Source organism: Hesperophylax consimilis, chromosome 19 (assembly GCF_061612785.1).
Source record: "Hesperophylax consimilis isolate HC1 chromosome 19, BYU_Hcon_1.0, whole genome shotgun sequence".
NCBI classification, from domain to species: domain Eukaryota; kingdom Metazoa; phylum Arthropoda; class Insecta; order Trichoptera; family Limnephilidae; genus Hesperophylax; species Hesperophylax consimilis.
Genome location: NC_142854.1, coordinates 7,539,355 through 7,558,752, shown reverse-complemented (window position 1 = coordinate 7,558,752; position 19,398 = coordinate 7,539,355). Strand labels below are relative to the sequence as shown.

General features: G+C 33.0%; 1 protein-coding gene across 5 annotated transcripts in view; it reads right to left on the bottom strand.

Annotated features, from left to right (window-relative positions):
* LOC149414745 (uncharacterized) overlaps nt 1-19,398 on the bottom strand; it is a 157,338-nt gene that overhangs the window by 45,342 nt on the left and 92,598 nt on the right. Inside the window, exons 1-2 of one of the 5 annotated variants that reach the window (XM_089643452.1) lie at nt 6,467-6,799; nt 5,042-5,486 (exon numbers count right to left, since the gene is read on the bottom strand). The exons of 1 other annotated variant lie outside the window; for it this stretch is intronic. In XM_089643452.1, the coding sequence (XP_089499578.1) occupies nt 5,042-5,086 (45 nt within the window). In that variant the 5' untranslated portion in view covers nt 5,087-5,486; nt 6,467-6,799. Of the gene's footprint in view, nt 1-5,041; nt 5,487-6,466; nt 6,800-12,580; nt 12,661-19,398 lie in introns of those variants that run through there. 3 more of the 5 variants (XM_089643453.1, XM_089643456.1, XM_089643458.1) reach the window with 3 other exon arrangements.

The window sequence follows — 19,398 nt, the reverse complement described above, 5'->3', positions numbered from 1 at the left end:
ATTTGTTTTTTTACAATTTTTTCAAATATTTTGGCAATGTTTGAGGTGAGAGAAATTGGCCTATAGTTACTACTTAGATTGGGGTCCCCAGATTTAAAAATTGGGGAAATAATAGTTTTTTTGTAGGTAAAGGGAAAGTTGCCATTTTCAAAACTTGTATTTATGATGTGAGCCAATGGTTTACAGAGTGAGTCAGAATTTTTTTTAAGTATTTCTACAGAAATATTGTCAAAACCAGGGGAAGAATTACCTTTTAATTCATTAACAATTTGTTTAATTTCATCAACATTAGTTCGTTGAAATTGACTCAAGTTGTTACAATTATTGGATGGTGACGGTAGATCTTTATTATCAGTGTTATTTATTTTAAGTGCTAATTTTTCATTATTATCAGTGTTTTTTATTTTGAGTGCTAATTTTTCACCAACTGACCCAAAATAACTATTAAAAATATTTGCACATTTCGTTGGATCCGTGTTTACATCGTAAAGTTTGTTATCAATATCTGTGATTTTGTTTATGTTAGATTTTTTTGGTTTTTTATTGATAATTTCATTTATAGTTTGCCATATCTTTTTATTATTGTTGCCAGCAATATTGATTTTTTCTTTATAGAAATCTTCTTTGGTTTTCCGAATAATGTGGCATAGTTTATTTCTGAATTTTTTAAAGTATTCGTATAGTTTATAGTTTTCTGGAAACTTTTTATGTTCTTTATAAATTTTTTCTTTATGTCTAATTGAAATTATGATTCCTTGAGTGATCCATGGTTTTAATTTTTTAAATTTAGTTTTTGGAGAGTATTTTATAATGGAAGAGGAAGATTTGATGTGCTTATTCAAGATTGCTTCAAAATTTAGTGAACATAAGTCGGTGTTATTAGAGGATAGAACAGTTTCCCAATTTTCAATATTAAGGTTTTGTTGTAATTTTTCGTAATTAATAATAGTTTTTGGGAAATTATTGCGGGAGTAATTATTCACATCTATTTTGTCAGTTTTAAAAGCTACAATACATGTGTGATGATCAGTAATGTTATTTTTCCAAATAATTGTTTTTATTTTTTCAGTTTCATTAGAATTACACCAGATATGATCTATGCATGATGGCCTTTGTCCATGAAATTCTCTCGTATATTTTTTTATACATGGTTTAAAATTTAGTTCCGTTAATGTGTTGATATATTCAGTTTTTTCATTATTTCTATTATTTTCAAATTCGTTAGATATATCAATATTAACATCGCCTACAACAAATGCATTTTGAGAACAATTAGTATTTATAATAGATTTCAGATTCTCGGTGAAATTACTAATGCTCGAGTTATGTGTTCTATATAATGCTATTATATCATAAAACGTGTGTTTTATAATAATTCGAATATGAAGACAATTTACAAGATCGATATGAATTTCATTAACGGAAATATTCTCATGAATAGATTTTACAAAAACAATGATTCCGCTGTTTTGATTTATTTTGTAAGTTGTGACAAAGTATTTGTAACCAGGTAAATTATAGGTACCTGAGTAGCCGCTAATTCTGGCTTCAGACAACACAATACAATCCGGTTTATGAGTGAGTTCATTTAATGCAAGTGTAAAATGATCAAAATTTTTCGAGACACTTCGAATATTTAGGTGAAGGATTGTTAATGCTTTTAGAGAATCTATTTCTAATAATGTGTTATTACATTCAACACTAGTTAGACAAATATTTTCCGAAATATTAAAAGATGAGTCTATCTCTTCAAATAATGAGTCAGACATGGTAGTGTTTTAAGAGTATAGAAAAATAAATTTTTGATTTCGACATTATTGTATTGTTGAAATATAATTGTAGGAAAAAATGTATTTGAGGAGAAAAAGTGTTCGCCGAGTGAAACATTAGTTTCAGCAAGAAAATAAATATTAACAAAATTATTAGAATAAAAAAAAAAAAACACAATGGTAACAAAAAAGAAATTGGTAACAAAATCTCTTATGAATCTCATGTATGAATTTATACATGAAATGTAATTTAATTCTGCTAACATATTTAAATAATTTAAGTGTCCGATAAATAGCAATGATATTAAATGAATAATTCATAAAATTTATCTCCAAGTTTAATATATTGACATTGTTCACCATTATTTCATTTACACTTGTGACAGCGTAAATATTTGATACAAATATGGCGACGCCGCAAATTCTGTTAGTTTTATATTTTGTTGTATAGTACGAGTAACCCGGTATATTATAATTAATTTCACTCGATGAATGCATTTCTGATAATATTATACAGTCAAGTCTATTTAATTGTTTAATAGTTATTAGAAATTCTTCGAAATTTTTTTCCAAAGATCTAACGTTCATGTGTATTATTATTAGGCTGGCTGTAGGTTTTATATCTATAAAATCGTTTGTATTATTTACCGTGTCAACAATCCTTACGTCTATTTTATATGAATTATCTATTGCGTTTATTATAAAGTCGTTCATTTTGAGGTAGTAATAAAAATTAACAATAATGTTGGCGCTGGGAATACACTTCACATTTGCAATTATAATATTACTTGTGTTGACTTTCATATTATCACTGCGTGTTAACACTTTGCGGGAGGGCTTTTCGCAATATTTTTTTGAAATATTGTGCAATTTATTTAGGTTTTCGTTAGACTTGTAATTAATGATATGCATCATTAGTCGTAATCGATGCGATCCCTCGCAATTTTCAGCATTTTGTTTCTATAGTTGCACCTAATACTGTTGGCTGCGTGGTCCGTGGTGTTTTTTTCTCCATATTTAGAATTTTGTCTGGTGCAGTTTACACATGCTGGTACTGTTTTTTCTCTTCCCGGACATTTTGAAAGGATGTGGTCGCCCATGCAGTGTGGGCAAATTGGAGGGCTGGTTCGGTGTAGGCATCTTTTAGCCGTATGCATGAACATACAGCAATGAAAACATTGAGTTAATGGATCGCAATCTTCAATTTTTACTCGTTGAAACTGTATATTTAGTTTACCGAGTGCAAGGAGACTTTTTCGCATTTTGCCACTGGTTTCCATGATGTAGCTAGTGAATTGGCGCTGCTTTTCGTTTATGTTTGTGTTTTTTATCTCCGTTATAAGTGTGATTTTGTTGTCTTCACTTTCCTTGTAAACATCTTCAATTCCTTCATTCTGGGTAATTATTCCGCAAACTATTTCGTCTTCAGTAAGATTGGATTTTAATCCTTTTATTATTATTTTTGGTCTTTTCTTTTGAATTTCATTTACCACCAAATCGGTATTCAGTTTTTTTATTTCGGCTTTTAAGGTATTTGCATATATCCATAGTATTTTTTTCTTAGAAAAGCCCACTAGGGCGTTTAATAAATATATAAATAAATAAAAAATATGCTTCAAGTGTATGATCAAAAACAGGAATATATCTTTTGAAACAAGTTAAGCCTACCAAAATATATCAGCTAATATTTTTAAGAACTTTATGGCTCAATATTCACTGACGACCAAAAACGCTCAAATATGCGTAGTTACATATGCACGTGTTCATAATCCGATGTTTAATATTTATATAAGAGGAAATTAATATTTAAATAACAGGCCTAAATAAATACTTGACTCAGTGTTCTGGCCTTGATTGAGGTGGTTTTGCGGCAAAAGGCGGGTTAGCAACCTCCCCAAAGTCAGCGACTCGCGCACGCGTCCGTGACTATAAACTACGACATTTGTAAAGTCGAATTACACCAATAAATTATACTGTGAAGTCAGTGGACGCAAATCGGCGTTCCACATGGATTCGAACAGGCCCCACTGTTAGTTGAAACGGTTTTTAAACAGTAATCTAATAATTGACTTTCACGCCGTTTCTCCTAAGTGGTAGGCAGAGAAGATAGACCGCCACACAACTCTGTCTCATTCACATTCATAAATAGTATCATGCGTAGGTACTCTTCTGTTATTCTGGCTATTGACATGGCCCGACTCAAGTATTTAATTCACTTTTCTCCCAGATTATATCTTTAATTCACTTTCCTCCCATACTTTACCTTTATTATTATTGTTTCGAATAAATTAGACACAATAGAATTAATTCTAACTGAACATCTATCTGCCCGACAAAGGATAGTTTAATGGTAGTTTTATGTATTTAATGGGGGTTTTATCACATATCACTGACGTGACAATAAATAACCAGTGGATGATAAAACCATTATACACGTATCCGGAAACTAGTAGTAAAAGCGGAAAACTGATGAATCCACATCACATTTATGCTCGATTTTGTGGTATAGCTTTTACGATTTGAGCATTAATTTTCGAGTAAATCTAGTGCAAAACGTTTCTTGAAATGGCATTAACCGTGTTTGGTGACCAAATATGAGTAATCAGTTACTTCCCAACCTTTTTCTTCCACGTATTATTCCCTCCCTATCTTCAGCCACACAATATACCCCAATTGGGGATGTCATAGTAACACTGGTTCCAGGAAGTCAGGAACAGTTGGGACTCTTGTGCGGTGTTTACTTTAGTATTTGGTGCATGCCTCAGCAATAAAAACGAAAAGTATATATCGGAAACCAAACATTAAGTAAATCAAGTACAAACAAATTTGGGATTCCTCAAGGCACGCTCCTCAGACCATTACTATTTGTATATGGAAATAATATTTTCTGACAAAAAATTAATGATGAATTAATCTCTTATGTAGATGATACTGTATTATTAATCAAAGGTCCAACAAGGAAACTAGTTAACAAATTTTCAAATGAAGATTTTAACACTTTAAAATCATGATTTGATAATAACCCACTCACAATTTATGCAAAAAAAAATGTTTATCCATTTTCTCCTAACAGATAATATTATCATCCAAGTTAAAAATGTGACAATGTAAACTGTAAACAACATCTTTATTGTACAATATCTTTATAATCATCTCTTCTTCTGAAATGAAAAATCTAAAAGTGCTTGGTACTTGAAGATCATCGGGACCCGGAAGATAAGTAAGAATCAAAAAAACCTCCGTCGTCATATTTTTTAAATCTTCACACTCACATAAACTCCGACGGCCCCGAACAGCTCTCCACACTCGCCCGCCATTTGAACAGGAGCCGCGTAACTTCGCAGGATTTTGCAAAGGATAATAGCGTGGCAACGGCGGCATGCTTCGGAGGTCCCCGGTCCAAGGTTTCGCAGTGTGGACCATTCAACACGGAAGGTCACTTACTATGGTATTTCGTAGCAGGCTTTCAAAAACTCCAACGTTTATTCGGGGTTTCACTGAGTCACCGAAACCACAAGATACTTCACTTTTCACACGAAACCAACTTGACACTTGAAGAACACGATAAATTCATCAGATTTATGGAATTAGACAGGATTTTACTTTGCGGTGGATACACAAAAACGATCCCATACAGTGATGTCATCCAATATCCGAAACAACTAGTTGCCAACAACAACAAATATCTTTAATCATGCAAAACTAACACTGGAAAAACTATAGAGCAATAGGTTTCTGATAAATGTCTACCAATAAAACATTATATCGTAAATAATTTTTTTAAGTCATTGGTTAACCTCATGTTGAAGACAGCTTTTTTTACAATTTTTGGTGAAATTGTCTAACCAGCGAATGTTAATTTATGAAGATAGTTAAAAGAGTAATTTAAAAAAAAGATTTGCATAACCCTTTATTTACATAAATCAGATTAATATTAGGAAAATAATTAATTAGACGGGAAGGATTAAAATTTATTACGATTTATCACAATCAGTTGAGTCATTTTGAATCCATTGTTTACTTGTTTTAGACCAATTACGTATTCCATTGATCTTAAAACGAGTCTTCATACGCAGTGAGACTGTATTATGTGAATTTTGCTTAGAAAAGTTCAACATTCAAATCATCTGTTTGAGATAAGTGATGCTGCGAGAAAAATTAATATGTATCAATGATCGTAAAAAGCAAGGCCGAGTGTATGCCAGTGTGTTGGTTGCACTCGCCCTACTAATCTTTAGAAATCGTAAAAACTGGTTGGTATCGCTGTCGGTTGCTACAAAAACGCTAAAATGCCCACATTGCATTTTTATAATGGTCGAATAAACAACACGAACACTTAAATTATATCACGTATTATATTATTATGATAATAAACAATGATTTTCATGTGACTTTTCACGTTTTAGTGTTTGTTGCAAGAAACAAAGCTAAAAAATACGTACATTCTAAATTAATATTACAATTTGAAAGCAAATATTGATTCAACGCTAAAAACTTTATTTTAAAACGTCAATTCACAGAATTTTATACATTTCAGAACTATTGCAGAGAATTTCAGCGGTATTCGTGCAATTTTACGATCACAAGTCGATTCACTGAATCCGCGATCTATTTTCTCGCGAGAACCAAACAAACGGCCGGCTTCTGACGTCAGGAAAGCACTAGGAATGCGCCAGGCGGTAGCGAGGTAACTCTACCTTACGTAGAACAAACTCTAAACACTGCTATATTATTTACTGAACGAAAGTAACAACTAAGTAACAGCTTACAGCTCGACCGAACGTTACACAATCCACAACCGGACCGCTCAAAGGCAGTTGGACTACTAACTTCAACTTGGCTGACTGTATAAATTAGCGTGATTATTACTATCGTTGTAAATATATTATAACAGGAACCTGGTAAATGTTCAGCTTGAGGTGTTTGCATACACAATGTTCCTCAGTGAGCTGTTCCGTCTTATCAGTTCTGACTGATGCGCCTTATCAGGAAAGGAAGCGGTCTGTCTAGTATCTAAAGATATTTGGCTCTCAACCACGCAAAAGATTCGCTCGTTGATTAAGTTTAAGTCAAGTGTTACCAAAAGGGGCCAAATAAATCACGTAGAATGGGGGGATCTACTAAAAATTACCTAAACTTTCGATTTCGCATTCAGTGTCAATTTTCAAGTACTATTTTTAATAATGCCAAATTAAATCTTTTGTGTTTGGCAAGTCGTTGAAATTCATCGATCAATATTTAGTATTGTATGAAAGATAGGTAAATTTTTTTCACAAGCGTGTAACGAAATTAAGACTTGAAGAAAAGCGAAAACAACATTTCCCTAGGCAATTTCCCTGGAAAAATGCTGTGTTTCACCTACGGCCTTAAAGATCGTTATTTGGCTAGTTACATAAATATATAGATAGTTTGATGGTTCCATGGCGTCTTGGAACAGTGGCAAATCAACACACTGTTTATAAGTGATTAAAGTTATGAATTTATGAACAAAAGTAGTTCTATAAATTTAACCTAACGTAACCTAATTAACGTTTCCAGATTCATTTTATAAACATTTGTTAAGTTTATTTGTAGGTATATTACAGATATTAGTGATTATTGGTGTTGTCAGTGAGGATAAAATTGATGTATTGTCATTTATTTGTGTTCTTATATCCTAGGTTATTTTTGTTTAATTTAATATTTACAATTTTGTATTTTTTGTAAATATTTTTAGCCCACAGGTACTGGACCCTTAGTTTGTTGTTATAATTTTATGTTTACGTGAAAACCTGTCATTAGATTTAATTTGTATTGTTCATAGTTTATTATTTAGAGACGTAAAAAAATCTGTAAGGTTTTCATAATAAATAAAATAAAAAAATCTGTTTTTTCCTATTAATAGTATTAAGTATGTTCATATATTATGTTCTTAACTTATATTTTCTATTAATTGCTGTTATACACGCTAAAAGGGCTGTTTATTACTTACGCATTTCTCATTTAGACAACTGTTCAACTTGAAATATACTTAATTAATAAATATTTAATAAAACACGACATATTTGAAATCGACCAAAAATATCTTAAAAGACACATTGTAATTTGTTTCATACCTACAGCATGTTATAAAATAGAACCTGATATGATTTAAAAAATCAGAGAAATTTCAAATAATTACTTTTCAACTCTGCTAATCAATAGAGAATATCTTCAAAAATTACATATATATATTTTTAACAGAGTTGAAAAAGTAATTTCCTGATTTTTTACTTCAAATAATTATTATTCCAACTCTGCAAAAAAATAGATGTTATTTTTGAAGATATTGCGTAAAAAGTCCTTGATTTTTTTCAAATACTTACTTTTTCAACTCTGCTAATGAATAGAGAATGTAACATCTATTTTTAAGACCTTAAAAACTTAAGTGTTTTTATGACGGTACAAATTTACATTTTTTTCTCGATTCTCGCTACGCCACATGACGTGACATCGTAAATAATAGAAATAAAAGAAAATATGGCATAGAAGCGGAGTGTCGCCAAGGTACGACCAAACTGAGCGGACTATCAAAGCGTCTATGCAATGAAAGTCATGCATTTGATCTGTGGGTAGAAACAAAGGCGGGGCGCAGCTTTGTGTAGACACGATTTGCAGAAGCATGGGTGAGCGCTGTTGTCGACTAATGGAGCGGTAATTAGTCGTGGTTTCTATCCTCGAGGTCAAGTTCAAATCTCATTGTACGCAAAAAAAAAAAATGCTGTTCTTTTCCGATGAAAACATGTTTTGAAAGTTCGGTCCCAGCGTCACGCTGATGTTTTTATAATATGACATGTGTGTGAACCCTTGTAAATGGCTGAACAGCTGTCGATAGGCTTATTAGATCAAGTGTTGATAAAATAAATAAATTGGTAACAGTGCGATGCCTTGGAGGTCATTGTTCTACGTCACGTAAATGTTTACGTCTTCGACAATCCAGTTCAAGTTCCTTGTTACTACGCAGCTTCAACCAAAACCACCTAAAACCCAGGCCATTACACTTGATTCAGAGACTTGGCCTGGGTTGGGGTGGTTTAGCTTCGACCGAGAATTAACAACAAAACAAAAAATTGAAAAATAAACCTAAACAATAAGAACCCTCGTGATATTTTAGACAGAAATTGATATTTAAGTTCTATGGCTAATTATTAAAGAAATCATCGATATAATACCTTTGTCGATGGATAAATGTTGTTGCGGACTAATAATAGTGCATTTTTCACGAGACCAGAGCTCACTATTAGTTTTGAATGTTGCACGCTGTTTTTTTTTTGAAGTGAAACTTCTTTACGCGCGTTATGCAATTTCGAGGACAGGAGTAAAACCAACTCATGACCGTCATGAAAAACCGTGATCATTTCGCTATAGGAGCCTAGCCAATATTATATACCTAATTTAGGTCACTCTCCAAACTCAGCTTCGCGGTCTAGAGGCAGAGCACGCGACTCTCGTCGTGAAGAACCGAAGTTCGATCCCCGCTTAGACTATTTTTTTTCTTCTTTTTGTGATTTTTTTAATAATAATTTTTTTTAAAGTGATAAAATGCTCTCGTGCTGCGACTTTTAGATATTTTGACTATATGATATTTTGGTCGAATACGTAATAACCGCGGTCTAGAGGCAGAGCGTTCGACACTCGTTATGCAGGACCCGGGTTCGAATCCCATATTTTTATAACTTTTAATAATTTTTTTATCATATGCTACTTATAAATATGTCAATAGACAGAAAAAAAGAGAGAATGAAATGAAAAGAGAGAGAGAAGAATAATAAAAGTTTCACTTCCGTCGTGCGTAGGCTTGCCACACACTGTATTTTGTTACTTGACATGTGACATCTCACAAGAGCGCCCCTGTCTGTGTCTGTACCATGTCGCCAGGACCTACTCTGTATCTTTCGGGTTAACAAACCGGTAGGTTCGTGGTTTAACCTTTCCTTGCCGGTGCTGACAACTGAGTGAACATCGGCTCTAATTAATAAAGTATCTCTCTAAATCTACTAAACACAGAGTTAAAATTGTAGGGATTCCTCAGCAATACATTTATGTATTGCATTTAGTAATTACAACATATAAATATTTACCGAATATATAGCACCGGAGGACGAGGAATTTTTGAGCACCGTAAGGGAAGGGTTAATACGGGTTTGTGACGTGGCTAAACCGGCGGCAGGAAAGTTTGAGGTAAGGGCTATGGGAAAGGATTTATTAATATCGGCATTTTTATGTTCTAGCAGGGGGTTTGTGACGTCACAACGGCCAACGTTTGTAAGGGCAGTCCCGGGAGCGGGTGACAGCTGTCTTAGCAGTCAGTAGCGTTACCTAAGTCATAACAAAATCAAACCGTTTAGCAATTTGCGATTATAGATCGTCTTAAATAAAAAACAATTGTACAACATAATTTGTCTTTTGTGAAAGTTCACCATTTTTATACCAATACTCGTAAGCATATCGTAAAAGAAGTAATTTATTTTATTTCAAGTAAATACGCAAAAGAAAAACATTGGAAGACGATATTTAGGATGGCGATATAAGCCACTAGTTCTCTAGCTATGAAACTTAGTTATAAGCCAAAAGTAATAAGTTGTAAGTATCTAAGTGATAGGAATAAATTAAATGCATAAATTAAGTTGTTAAGCGCCCTTGAGGTGATTTTCTCACGAAAACGGCGCTATACAAATAATACAATCATTATTATTATTATGGTTTGTTTCATAGAATTTGAACAATTAATCAAATTTCAACGTTTGTTTGCGAGATATATGAATGTCCTATTCAAGTTCTGCTATAATATTATTATAGACCAGCTACTTGACAGAACTGTAAAATAATAACAGAACATGAAAAAACTTTCACAGAACTTGAAAATTAACTGAAATTTGAAGAATTTTTCAAAATCTCTGGACCAACCCATCCTAAATGTTTTTATATACATGGATGGTTTAAATATTTTACCAACTCACACTAAAACTTGTAGGTACTTTACTTTGCAGGGTCAATGTCAAATTTTGTACAAATAAAAACTATAATTCTTTTAGTCCGATTTAGAAGATTTACCCCACGTGTTAACAATAACACTCTTATGCAGACGGAGATAAGTTTTAAATTCCCGCTTATCGCGTGCTTTGGTTTATGCCAGCAAAAAACATTGCCAAAAACTACGTTTTATTTTATTTTGCAAAGTTCAGGAACATATATTTAAAAGTGTTACGATCAATTTCTAACTTAATTTTCCGCAATGAACATTAAAACCATAACCGAAAATAGGTGCATAAGTAGGAGATTTTGAACTTTAAAGCAATATTTATAGTGTGTAATATGAATATGTGTTCTAGTCGTAGTATTTAATTAAAACCTCTAAAATATTTCTAGGCGATAAAATTTTCAAACCAAAACACAGGAATTTGCATTTACTACGTAGCGGCTTTGCCAATGTTAATTTATTCGTAAGACAAAATAGATTTCCTTATTATGGCTATAAACATGGCGCCATATTGCTGAGATTATCTGATAAGATTATACCGATGGAAGGATAAAAGTTTCACGTTGTAAAAGCTAACTAACATAACAGATTCGGCATCCGATCGAGCTGAAACCCGGCATATATACCCGTTATCGATGACAATGCATTCTATCATGTTGGCAATCACGTACACACACGCAGACAAATACGCGTATTTCTTAAATCGGACGATATTACAGCAGTTAATTTACGAAATAAATGTCAGTCCTACCCAATCTAGATTTGGTTCAGTTGTTAGCGAGGGTTACTCCAGTCCCTGGGGAGGAATTTTCAATCCTCAATCAAAACGCCAAAAATAAAAATTATACATTTTCATCTATTAAGAGGAAGCTACAAGCCAAAAATGTGTATATTTTTGGTATACCTTATATTGTATGTAATAGGCATTAAAATCGCTAGACAAAAAGAGTCTAGAAACGTTCGATTTCAAGCAAAAAAACTGGTTTTTACTTATTTTGTAAATAATTTTATAAGAAAGCAAAAAAGTTAATCAAGTGAAACTGTTACAAATAATCTTAGCTATTAAACTGTATTTTTTAAAAGTTGTTTCCTTTACGCGTTCATACATTTCTATTGAAAAAAATATTTTTTGTAGTAGTTTGCATTTATATTTTTTATTGAGTAATTTATTTATTTATTTGTATTCTACTCAAGCGAAGCGATAGGAAAATCTTCAATTTAAGTAAAGCATATTTTTTGGTTTTCATAATGTACACCAATTCGTTATAAAGATTAATCAAAATAGTGATTTGGCATTAAGCTTCGCCTTAATAAAAATAGGTTTCAAATTTACGTGTTGATTTTTTATGATGATTCCATAACGATTTACAACTTTTGCCAATTTTTCAGCAAAGTTTTTATCGATGATGTCGGTAATGTGTCACCGTCCCCGGTCATGACTACAGATCGCCAATGATATGAACAAACAACAGTTCACGACGAGTGCATTTAATTTATTCGACGTGAACTGGTGTTTATACGTCGAACGACATGTTAGTTAATGTTTGTGCGGGGCGTTTGTGATGTCATACACGCTGACATTCTTAAAATGTAGGGCAGTCCCGGAACTTTAAGTTAGTATTAAAAAATAGTGTGACAGTCATTTTCAACAGAATTCCTCTTTTTTAAAAATATCCCATTTTTATACCAAAACTTCTATCTATCATTTCATAAAAAAATGATTCGCTTTTCTCTCCTGCATCATATAATTCAAAAATTAAACCACTGGAGCAGATAAAAACACAAAACCAATTAATAATAGGTAAAGACATACCCTGAACATTATGATGTATCCTAAATCTAAGGTTTCGGCAAGTAACTCACGTCCCCTCCTCAAGAGCAGTGCCAACCACCGAGGCTAGTACAATACTGATTACTGATTTACTTAGCAAGTTAGATCATAATTCTCTTATCAATCTAATGCCATCTTTCAGCAAATCAACTTGTTTGTTCCAGTCACAATAATCGTGGTGTGTTTGATTAAGAAATAATTAACCTCAATGATTCGGCAACAGTTGTACTAGTATTGTCCCGAACACTTGGGAATACACGGAAAAAATTGTTTATCCGATACCACAGTTGTTGAATAATTAACCAAATATACGAAAAATTAATGGGACACCATAAAATCAAACTGTTCTACGTGCACGTGTAATTTAGGTGCCAGTTTTGATACGTGCAAAATCAAAAATTCATTTTCAAAATAATATTTAGGTTGCTTAGAGAGTTAACTGACTTACTTTAATCAGTGATTCCTGGCCTTATTTAGAGTAAAATTATAGATTGCCATTTTAATATGAAGAAATCAGTAGGTACTTGATGGTTAATTTTATGGTGGGGTGTTGGGTAGTTACTCGGCAGAGTGACCAGTAACGATAGTATAGGGTTTTCCAATAAAAGGTGTTATTTTGAATAGCCCGCTGTTTCGGTAGATGTTACTTTTGAAGCTGTCATTTTTTGACATTTGACAAGTAGAAACTACGTCATTAATAAAAATGGAACGATACACGCTTCGACAACGTATTGAAATGATTAAAATTCACTTGAGTGAATCAAATACAAATCATCCTGAGTGATGAGGCCCATTTCCACTTCGGTGGCTTCGTCAACAAGCAAAATTGTCGCATCTGGGGCTCGGAAAACCCAAGAGTTATTGTTGAAAAGCCTATCTATCCTTAAAGTGTGACTGTTTGCTGCGGTTTATGGTCCGGCGGAGTCATTGGACCTTACTTTTTCGAAAATGAGGCTGGAGCAACAGTTACGGTGAATGGATTGCGCTATCGAGAGATGATTAATGATTGAGATGGTATTGATCTGGACAACGTTTACTTTCAACAAGACGGCGCTACGTGCCACACAAGCAATGAAACCATTGATCTTTTACGATTGAATATCAAAATAACACCTCTTATTGGAAAACTCTGTATTTGAAAAAAAAATCATGCATATTTTTATTCCAAACTAGTTGTACCCCGCCACGCATTGCTGTGGCTCAGTCTGTCTGTGCAGATACAGAAACAATATGGCGTGTTGCTTTTATGTCCAACAGATGGCGCTTTTTTTAAATAACATATTTTTACCTGTCACAGGTGATATCTATATAATATAGGTATATAAAAACACACGCGTATTCGAATGCAACGTTGAGTCAAAATTTCAAAACAATCGATGAAGAACTTTCCGAAATTTACGATTTTGAACAAACGAACATTTACATCAAATATGATTTAAGATTTTCACGGCCAAAAGTATTTTTGTTATTTGTTGGGGTGTTATGCCGTGTTGCGCTAACTCCTTCTTTAGCCAACGTTTCGGACAGCATTGCAGTGTCCATCATCAGGGCAGATGTGTTATTAACATTTACATTTTTATTAATATATATAATGATTAAAGTATGTGAGGTGTCTATTAACATCCCTAATTCCTGAATAGGAAATCAACGAAAATATCCCAAATTGCAAAAAATATGTATATTTGCCTACGCATCGAAGGTATTATTCAACGAAAAAAAATACTTACCGTATCCGAAATTAGAATTAAATGAGTCTGGTTTTAAATCTTACCTGAAACAAGAGAAAAATATTTTATTAAAACGCTAGTAAATAATAAAGATAAAAATAGACAAAGGGCATTAGATGAGGAAAGTAAATTACAAAATATTTTTAAGGGTTCAGAATAAAAAAGAGATTCTCAAACATGATCGGTTTTGGCAATATCTGGTGGACTTTGTCCCCTCTACAACCTGTGACAGGACGCCCCTATGAATTCCAAAATGTGTTCGAATAGCATGCATACATATTTTTATTTTATTTATTTATGTCTATTCTTGAATACACATTTCACAAATGATTACAGTGGTTTATATTGTAGTACAGAGAAAAAAGTACAGAAAAAAGGTATAAAAAATAAAGAACATAGTTTGATATAGGTAAAACTGTGTGTGGGTGATATTGTATGTTACGTGAACACCTCACTAGGAGAACCTGTGCTGAGGTGTTAACGTGTTTGTGATTAAGTGTGACAGGTATTTATGTGTTGTAGTAGAAAGTATTTTTTTTTTCCACAGACATATATTGAAACATGAAAACACACATTTATATGTGAGTGTATGTATTTTTGGATAATTCTTGAAGAACGTGTATAATATTTAATTTTACTTATTATTGGTTTGGAATAATAATCTTTTGAATAAAGTGAATATCTTGATTTTTTATCCAGGCTACGATATGTTTTTTGAGAAAGTTTGTAAATGTATGTGTAGTCATTTATTGTTTCAAAGTAATGGGCATACTGTTAAAAAGTTTTGTTGCCTAGTATTGAAAGTGTCTTTGTCCATGTGTGGTGTGTGTGTTATCGGAATGTACAGTGTTTTATTTGTTGATGACCTGGTTTTTATTATGGCTTTTGGTTGATTTGTAATATGAAGATTATTATGGATGAGATGTATGAGAGCAGTTTTGGCGTAAAGTTGTCTCATTGACATGACGTCTAGTATAATTCAAGTATAATAACTTAATACTTGAATTATTGGTTTCTTAAAAAAATTGCTCCTTAAAGACCAATTCCCAATGCACCACATTTCTACATAAGGCGTCGTAAAATAGGGTAGTAACTGGATCAAACAAAACAGTAACGAAATTAAAGATGTTCGACAAAAACGACTGGTAGTTCAGGTGAGGTTAGATAAGGTTTGTTGTATTTTCGTTATTTTCCTTCACTCTTCTTCAATATTCAGTTTTGTTAATGATCTTCTGTCTTATCATGGAAACTAAAATACATCAATACAAAAGTTGTTAAATTGGATATAGTGCATTCCGTTTTTCCTCCGACGAAGGGAAATTTCTTCATCCTGGCAACACTTATGGCAACTTGTATTCCTTGTGTAGTTCCGCCGGGCAAACACGATAAATACACAAAACTGAATCAACAACATTCTTCGGCTTGGTTTTGTTTCAAAAAGCGTCTCGACGTCGACGTCGAATTTCCGCTGAGTAAAACGTCATACATGTGCAAAACCGACAGTTTAAATATTGCCTGAAATTTGAGTGACATCCACGTAACTTTTTCAATTTATTTAACTAATTTACATGAGGTGTTTTCCCCGCAGGGGTAGGCATAGAGGATAAACCGCCACGCAACTCTGTCTTGGTTCACACTCCTTGCTTCATTCACATTCATACATCGTCTCATACTTATACTTATGTTATTCTGACTCTGCCCCACTCAAATATTTGATTCTCTTTATTGTGCCATGTCTTCCTGAGGCTTCCTGTTTTATCTACAGGGTGTCCGGTAAGTGGTGGATAACCTTTCTACTGTGAACGGGGAAACTCAATGCCCTTCGGAAAATTGAATTTATTATCACGTTTAGTAAAATTAGCATGGTTTTCGAGTTATTTGGACTTTTTTAAACATTTATTAAACTGACAACTCGAGACTCTTTTTTTTGAGGCAGCGACAAAGAAGAAATGCAAAATGAAGGTAGGGAAGTAACTAGCTAGTCAAATCTTGTAACTAAAAAAGCTAACGTCTTTGCAAGCCACGTAATTTCATGATAATTTTACACGGAGAAAAAAAATTTTCTTATACTTAATACTTTAAGGGGTGTTTATCATCTTATTTTCTCTATACTTTTGTTTCTACATTTAGTTGGCGATGTTTTGCCTGTAAAACATTGTTCTAAAAGATATTCTTTAATAAATTCTTTGATAGATCTAGAGTTGAAATCATCCCTCTCATCAATAGAAAACAGTTTCACCATGTCCCTCGTATCCTGAGTTTAATATAATTCATGCTTTCTATACCCCTTCAGACACTTTATATACGTTACAATAAAATAATGCTAATTTATTGAGAATCTCTTCAAAATATTGGTAATTCGGTTAAAAATGGGATTACAAGTCCTTAACGAATGGATTAACTGATTTCCTAGTAAAATACGAATATATTATTACGATGGCGAAATACACATTCAGTCATTAAATATTATCAAGGCAATTGCGGGTACATAAACATAATATGTTCCGTTATATTAGGAATTTACTAAAAGTTAATCAGAAAAAGGCCTGCAATTTCGTTCTACCAATAACTTGAAGAAATTATTAATAAAATAGTAATAATTATTTTTCTCCGTGTAGGTACCAAATCGCCACTTTTATATAATATTATAATATGTACAAGATAGAAAAAGGCAATGCCGAATTTATTTGCTCAAAAACTGCCGCAGAGCATTATTTGTTCAGATTGTTATCACATGATCCGGTCAAGTGTATGTAAATAAACAAACACAATATATGAATGCGTACACATCACTTACACATACAATAAGAAGTGACGTATCTAAATCTAACAGTTATTAGACAGTGAAATGTCAAAGGCAGAAGAGAATCCGTTGAAATCGAATAGGGGTAAATTAGGTAATTTTGTTTTTTAATGGGTGTAGGTTTTGTCCTACTCCCATATCACAAAACAATAAATAGTTGCATAATATTTAATTAATTACCCATCAAGTCATTCCACCGATTATATTACACCACACTTAAAGATAATTTTTTTTAAATGAACAAATATATATACCTACGGTGATTGCCCACGTGTTCTTATTGATTTTCCGTAAGGCGATGCCATATACGTAGTAATGCAAAATCATGTGTTTTTGGTTTGAAAATTTGGTCGCCTAGAAATGTTTCAGATGCTTTAATTAAATACTGCGAGTAGAATACATCTTGGCCTTTGAAACAATCGAGTATTTTTTAGATAAGTCTTTTTATAAGTCCAGAAAAAAATAATGTAAAGGCCTATGAAAACTGCGTTAAAGTTCAAAATCTCCTACTTACGAACCCATTTTCGGTTATGATTTTATCGTATAATGTGAGAAATTAAGTTATTTATAAAATGATCGAAAAAAAAAAAATTTACTCCTGAACATCCACAAAATAAAATAAAAGGCACTTTTTGGCCATGTTTTTTTCTTGCATAGATCAAAACAGGCGGATGGTATTAAGCGGGAATTTAAACCTTATCGCCATTTACGTAAGGGTTGTTATTGATAGCGGCTCAATTGAAAATATTACGAGACGGTACAAAATGGTACACATTTATTAATGTTGTTATCAAGCCTTTCAATTTTCAACATGTTTATATATTCCATTAATTTGTTTACTTGACTTGATACAAAATAACTATGTTTCATTGGTCAAAATGAAACAGGCAGCCGCCTTGTGTGGTGATTTAACATATATATTATCTGTAAATACCAATGTCTAATATCATACATTTATAAATAAAATAAGAAATAATAAAAGCGTTCTTCTTCTTTGTATGGTGTATAGTGGTCAGTGGGGAAAATCTAGGTTAGTGAGCCAGTCTAGGGCCTCAGGCGTCACCCTGTGGACCTCATCCATCCCGCTGGGGAATGAATGCAGCGGGCAAATCCACTTTTGAGTGACGTGTATTTTTAAAAAAATTCCCCGACATTTAGTGGTTCCCCTTGGCCGGGAGACCTATCTGTCTTCGGCCCCTTAAGTAACGTCGGATGCCCACATAATTTGGGTGCCGCATAACTCACTGCCCTACCTACACACGTGGTAACGATAAACGTGCTGGCGATATCGCGAACAGCGCTGCGGTCACAACATTTTCGTGTGATAGTTAGCGCACTACTTAATAATAAAGGGTGAAACATGATATAACGTAAGAAATATCTTCCTGTAAAATTTAAAAAACTTCGATGAGCTTAAAAAAAATAGGTAACCTATTACGATACACTGTGGTTTGGCCTATTTCACCATATCGCTCCCAATACACTTATAGCGTGGTATGTCACAGGCTTAACGCGGCTATTTTTGCCGAATCGCAGTTTATTGGTTCGCAATGAACTAATTAATAGAGACATCTATTGAGATTTCAGTAAAACATTTTTGTACTTTGTGAGAAAACCACAATCAAAGTAAGACAAATTTTGTGCAGTACAAGCTACACCTATAAACATAAATGTTAACTTTAATAACAATCATATCGAACCTTCCCAAACTTGTTCACTGCAGGGAATACAACTAGATGCAAATATAAACTGGAAAGAACATGTATCTAAAGTTGTTGCAAAAATCAGTATCTTTTCTTTTGTTCTAGGCACCCTTAAAAATATCTTAAACATCGAGTCAGTAATCATCGCATACTATGGATACGTATACTCAATAATAAAATACGCAATAGTTTTTTGGGGAAACTCAGGAAACGCCAAAGATGTTTTTATCATCCAAAAGAGGTGCCTACGAAAAATTACAAACTCTGATCACCGGGATTCATGCGGGACCAATTTTTAAAAATCTTAAACTTCTGGCAGTGACGGACATATATATAATGGAGTTATGCCTGTTAGTTCGATCATCTCCAGAAAAGTTCCCACAAAAAAACTCAACACATAAACACGCTATAAGGTTCACAGAAAACCTATTAATCCCAAAAGCAAAGAAAACTATTTTTCAAAAAGGACCACACTACTGGCCGTTAAAGTATATAACAACCTTTCACGTAGCATCAAACAAATAACCGACATACTTAAATTTAAATAACACTAAAAACATTTCTTTA